The sequence below is a fragment of the Nicrophorus vespilloides genome, unplaced genomic scaffold (genome assembly GCF_001412225.1).
Source record: "Nicrophorus vespilloides isolate i.1.1-1 unplaced genomic scaffold, Nicve_v1.0, whole genome shotgun sequence".
Taxonomy (NCBI): Eukaryota; Metazoa; Arthropoda; class Insecta; order Coleoptera; family Silphidae; genus Nicrophorus; species Nicrophorus vespilloides.
In genome coordinates, this window is record NW_017097508.1 from 3402 (window position 1) to 9880 (window position 6479).

Below are 6479 nucleotides of genomic sequence, written 5' to 3' on the forward strand. Positions count from 1 at the left end.
TCAAATATATTTGAAATACAACCAAATGTATTAATAATACCAGCTACATTCTCCCAAAGATCCAGCTTTCATCTATTCTATTTACTTTCACAATTAAATGCGAAAACACTGCTTTTAATTTTATTTGAACGCGAATTACAGCCAAATGGATGAAACCACAGTAACATACCCCAAACATGCACCTTTCATATATATCTTCTGGATATATCCAATAAAAACGTTATGTAATATTCGAGATATTAACTAAAAATGAAAATTTAAATGAATTATTGTTTTTCATTAATTTTCAAACTCAATATATTGGAGTTTAGCTTCAATCATAACAAACGATGCAAAGGAGAATCTTTCAGCTTTAATTTGAGTGTAAGGTGATGCAATTATCTTCAGCGGTTCTCGAGTATTTCATTAAAAACTGAAGACATCGTCGTATATAGCAACGTATTTTTTTTGAAATCCAATTGAATTAGAAATCTAATAAAGATGATTCCATAGAAATAATTGAGAAATCATATGAATATCAGAAATTCAATACTATGAGAAATTAATGAGATCGTAAAGTAATTATCCTGGGTGGTAATACAGAAATTAATGAAAACGTGTGTCTACACAAAAGCTGCAAGTGTACTTGTTGGGAAGGTGATACTTTCATCTTTAATTCGAGTGTTTGATGATCTAATTAGCATTGACAAATATCAGCAAATATTGGTAATTAATTAAATGGAAAATGCAGTAAGTGAGATTGATTACACTTCATTTTTATTATATTTTTTTTTTGAGAAAGTTCATCATCGTTGAACTTCGCTATTCTTGAAAAAGTTAACAAACTTGTTGGCCACGCTTAGAATCAGCCATCCGAGATGTCCGTTCCGTTCATAAAGTCGCATCACACCGAGTGATTTAATAGTTTTAGTGCAAAAGCGTTATACTTTTTTATACTATATTCGAGAGGGTTGCGCGCGTGTCGGCATCGCGACGCCGCGGCGACTCTCCCCGTTTTGCCGCGTGTTTATCAGTCAACGCGCGACTTTGTGCATCGTCGCAACTTTATAAAACATTACAAAAAAAAATAATAATTGCAAAATCCATAAACAAACATTAAAGTAAATAAAGAGACGGAACAGAATTGTCTTCAACATGATTTTCTAGTGGTAAGAAATCTTTAATTTAAATTTATTAAACTTAATACCAGTTGAAAATTCTTAAACAAATAAAATATTTACATTTATTTCTTCCTCAATGTTTTTGTATTTGAAAACTTCCAAATAAACTTATTCAAATAAATTCAAATTATTCATTAAAAGTATACAGATTTCACAAAATATAGAACTAAATGCGGAAGTTTTCCATAATATCTTCTATATTTAGTTCTTGTTTCGATATTATTGTTAACTCTTGTTTCTTGGCATTGATTCTGAACGATTTTTTTATTTGATCTGGTGGTTTTCCTGTTTCGTTATTGATTTCAGAAATCGCGAAATAGTTTTCCATCGCTTCCTCCGTAAATTAGATTTTCGCGCGTACCCTCGAAACGCAGGAAGCGGACGCGGAAAATCTCGTAATTCCATTTACGCATTTTGCATTTCTTTAGACTTAAGAAGCCGGAGTGTATGAGGATGAAAAGGCTTCTGTGTAAACCCCTTAGCAATGTTCCGCGCGAAAATATAGTGAAATATTTGAGATTTTCTTCACGTCCTTCGCATCCATCGCAACAATGTTCTTGCATTTACTCTAGCAAAAGTTTTCGCATCTATTTCGTTCTTCATTTCGCATTTTCTTATATATTCAATAGAACTGAGCTAGAACAAAATACAATAATGTGAAAACTTATTCAAACATTTATTGTTCTTTTATTTCAATGATTTTCTTCTGTAATTATAAACACATATTGAGAAACAAATATTTTTGCCAAAAAGAAAATCGGTTTTGAATTTTCTGCTACTTTTTCAACCTAACAATAGGAATATCTGTAATTATTACAACTCTTATTAAACTATAATAAACCAGAGGGAACAATCTATTTAAATTTTGCTGTGAAATTAGAATCGCAGCTTATAATTTTTCAAACGTTAATGGTGCGATTAATAAGAGTATGGTACATTAATTGGTCAGGAGTTTATGGCTGTAATGGGAATATAAATTAAGTTTAAGTCTCTGAATTATGGCCGGTTCGTTTTCAATTTATAGTGGATCAACCCAAATACAAATAGGTAACAAATTATTACTATTTTTTCTATTCTATTTGACTTAAAACATATAATAAACTAATATAAATGATTTAAATGTCAATAAATTAACAATATATCTATAATTAGAGAAATTTATAATAATTTAGCTTGAAAATCCTTCAGTTTATTAGTTATAAAAATTATTTCCAGCATTTATCTTTTGAAAAACTTAATTTAATTGAACTAAAAATTATAAATTGTTGAAATTAAACAATAATTATTTCGAACAACAAAAAGAGAATTGCAAATGCATTCAAATTCTGTGAATCTCAATTTGTAAAACAAATGTGTTGTGCACGCCTTTGTAACACTCTTCGACCTCGGCGACGTTTTAAATAAACACCAGGGAAATGAGATGAAGTTCCTATAATATGAAACTCATTGGACTTGTAAAGTTCATTAAAAGTTTTGAAAGAGCAAATGTAGTAATAGCCACAGAATTCGAGCGCACAACCGTTCTTATAATATATAAGTGTTACAGTTCTCTATTACGAAACACATCGCGTTTCGTGGAATGCATTAAAAGTTACAACATTATTTATAAATAAAAACAATAAATTTAACATTTATTTCGTTTTGTTTAGAATAAAACAATTAGACGTTAATAAATAAAAGAGAACTGATCTTTATCCTCCAGTTACCATCAACAATAAAAAGTTATGTCTTTTAATACGGTTAAATTTTTTGTTAACGCAGATTTTGAAGATTGATCAGAAGAAATTGCAATCAAGAAAAGAAGAAATATTTTTTTACAAAAGCAAAAACATTATATTAATATATAAATAATACAATTGTTGGAGTTATAAGCGAAAAAAATAAGATGATATAAATTATTAATTATTATTTATTGTTAATTTAACTATCGACGAAGACTCGAGTTACTGTTTGCACGAATAAATCGTTTCCAGGCCGATTTTCCTCTGGTTCCTAATTTCAGTTCGCTTTATGTACTTTTAACATTTACATAACCGCCGTGCACCGCGGCTCGTATTCGCGTGTCGCCTTCTTAATAGTTAATACTCTAACCAGCAACATTTGCAAATTAAATAATATTTGCAGAATTGTTTTGATGCGTTTCGTGGTGTTGAATTTGTATTGAAAAAGGTTTTAATTAGTACTAATATAATGTAATAAACAATAAAATTGAGCAACTTGTATAGTGAATAGTTTATGTTTGCTAACTAAGGAATAAATATAATAGGACTCGAGTATAATGGAAGAAAATTCGTTAGAGTAACTAGTTTTCAAACATCAAACTACACGCAAGAACGTCGTAGCTAATGGAAAGTTTTGAAAGGAAACCTTCTAATTAATAATTATACTTGATTTACGTAGTTTGTAGTAATATCGTTACATAATTCTTACAAATCATTTGCTTTAATTGTTAATATTTACAGACTGTTTAAATTTATTATATAATATTCTGAAAATCTTGTAATATTTGTCTTTTTTTTTCCGTTTAACATCTTGCAGTTTTAGAACTTTATTATTAAAGCTTCGATCGTCACGATTCCGAACGGTTTAATTGAGTTGATTATGAAAGGAAACCTTCGTCTTGGCCAAAAAGGCATTTCTCTCCAATTGATACGTGACGTTCAAGTTGCAGTAAATTCGCGACAAATTAATGAGCAGAAAATAACTACCATAAATCTACTGGATTATCGGAAAGCTATTTAGCGTGTGTTTTTATTTCGGGATTGTTTTTTTATTTATTATTATTTTAGTATCCCGGCTGAGTTTATTGACTGATAACGGATTAAATTGTGTGCAATCGCGGATTATCATCCGACACTCCATTACGTGAAGAAACAATATTTGCTATCTGGCTTGTTGGTTTTGCTCTTGTTTCCATGTAAAGTCCACGTTTTTTTTGATATTTTGCACCTATTGTCTTGCAATAGATTTTAAACCGAATCGACAATAACAGCAACAGCTGCAACGAAATTTCAATAAAAAAAAACACACACATAACAACAACCGTCGAAAAGGTAATAGCTTTTGTTCAGATCACCGTGCCACAAGCAATAGTAGAAAAATATCAATGCATAAAACGAAAAAAACACCGCTGCTCCCCATTGTGAAATTTGATTGATCTGTAACTAGTTGTTTCCTCTTCGCTTTTTTAATTACATTTTTTTCCATTTCGCTTCGTTTTTTTCTCCGTTTCCGCAAAGCGAATTACACTCGGCGACTTTTCAACCATTTCGTCTGCGCAAAATGCATTTTCATTCCTTGCGGTTCTTGCTTCCGAAGTGTGCTTCACCTGTACGCAGCTTTTTGCAGGAAATGGAAACATCGTCATGAAAAATACTCATTTTTTTCGGTTTATTTTCTTTGAAGAACATTATAAATTATAAGATTGAAGTCTGACGTACTCAACGTACGAATTAATTACTTATTTTTATACAATAATGTAAGCAAAAAATATCTAATAAATTAATTAAAATAATGATCATTTAAAATCGCGTTTATTAAAAAGGAAGGGAAACTAACTAAATCAAAATTTGCGTGTTTCAATTAGGTTTATGTGCATGTGCTATTTTAGCATCCCGGTGGAATTGAATTAGTTTCTAAACAGTTAATTAATTAAATTCTTTTGATATTCTTCATTCTGTATCGCTGATTTCAACATTACAGTATGCTGGGTGCATTCCTCATTATCACGGCTTAATTAGAACGGTGGATTGTTGTAATGTTTCTTGCTGTTGTTTGTATGCCAGAAACCAGAAAATAGCGGGCAGCAAATACAAAAAAAAATAGAAGGAGAAAGAATTAATCTCGAGTGCTACGAACTTGAATTCGCGTGCGTATTTTCAACTAGGCGTCGTTGTTATTACAGGTTTTTTCTTCTTTTTACGCTGTTGTTGTTGTTTCATATTGTGTATCGTCTGAAGGGTGTGTTCGTAATGAACGGACTACTGTATTTAATTTTTAATTAAGTATGCAAATTGGGTCAGACGTATGTGTTTTGTGTTTCCTTGCAGAGCGAGAGGTGAGAAGGAGGGTGAAGGGATGGGGCTGTTCGGTGGTTTCGTCCTGTTCGTTCTCTGTGCAATGGCTGCTGTTAATAAAGCTCAGGAGGAGGATAAGGTGGCGGCTTTCATGAGCGGCGATTTCATAATCGGTGCCCTTTTTCCGCTCCATTATCAGCCGGCCGGCAAGGCGAAAAAGCAATCGCACACCATCCGATGCGGCAGGATACGCGAGCTGTACGGCATCCAAAGGGTCGAGGTGGCCTTCCAGACCATTGACGCCATCAATGCCGATCCGACGATCCTCCCCAATCTGACCATCGGCGTGGAGATCCGAGACGATTGCTGGTACGCTCCCGTCGCTCTTCAACAGAGCATCGAACTTATTAGGGATGCAATCACACCCTTATCAATCAACCACAACACTTGCCTGAATAACAGCCTGGGAGAACCTCGAGGACCACTCATAGGAGTCGTCGGACCTGGTTCCAGTTCCGTTGCTCTTCAAGTGCAGAACCTTCTGCAACTTTTCCACTTACCGCAGGTCGGTTACTCGACCACCTCGAAAGATCTCTCGGATAAGAGTCGATTCAATTACTTCTTACGAGTGGTACCCTCCGATTACTACCAAGCTCAGGTCATGTTGGACATAGTTAGACATCACGGATGGACGTACGTGTCGGCAGTTAACACGGATGGTAAATTGATTCGACAAATTTAACAGGCTGTTATCGTTTACATCGTTTGCAGAAAATTACGGACAATCCGGTATACAGGCTTTCAGGGAATTGGCCGAAGAAGTCGACGTGTGCATAGCACGCGAGGATTCAGTTTTGAGCAACGCAGCTGATGAAGTATTCGACAAAGTTATCTTAAACCTTAAACAAGATCCCAACGCTCTTGTAGTCGTCTGCTTCTGCGAAGGCCTTACCGTTCGAGGTCTGTTACAAGCCACCAAACGTCTTAACATTTCCAACCATTTTCTATTCATTGGAAGGTAATTTTACTTTAAAACTATAAAATTTATTACTTACCATTTATTAATTTCATTAAATAACTGATCAAAAAGTAGAATATTCCACATTTTGGTAATAACAATTTTATATTCTTAATAACATTCTTAAATGCACAATGATTTATATAATTCGTGCAAGTAAACATTATGAAAACACTCATTATATTGAGTATTGAATGAAATCGATATGAATTGAAAGTCGAAATGATTTTTTAGTAACACGAGCATTAAGAATCGATATAAGATTCTCCACGCACGACATGTCAC

At 33.2% G+C, this 6479-nt stretch overlaps 1 protein-coding gene across 1 annotated transcript; it reads left to right on the forward strand.

The window, feature by feature from the left end:
* Window positions 1-1030: 1030 nt before the first annotated feature.
* On the forward strand, window positions 1031-6194 carry LOC108560290 (metabotropic glutamate receptor 1-like; the record flags this gene model as incomplete). The annotated part of the gene is made up of 3 exons (XM_017917772.1): window positions 1031-1148; window positions 5210-5895; window positions 5948-6194. Coding segments are annotated over exons 2-3 (905 nt in total), but the record flags the coding sequence as incomplete, so codon positions are not given.
* Window positions 6195-6479: the final 285 nt, after the last annotated feature.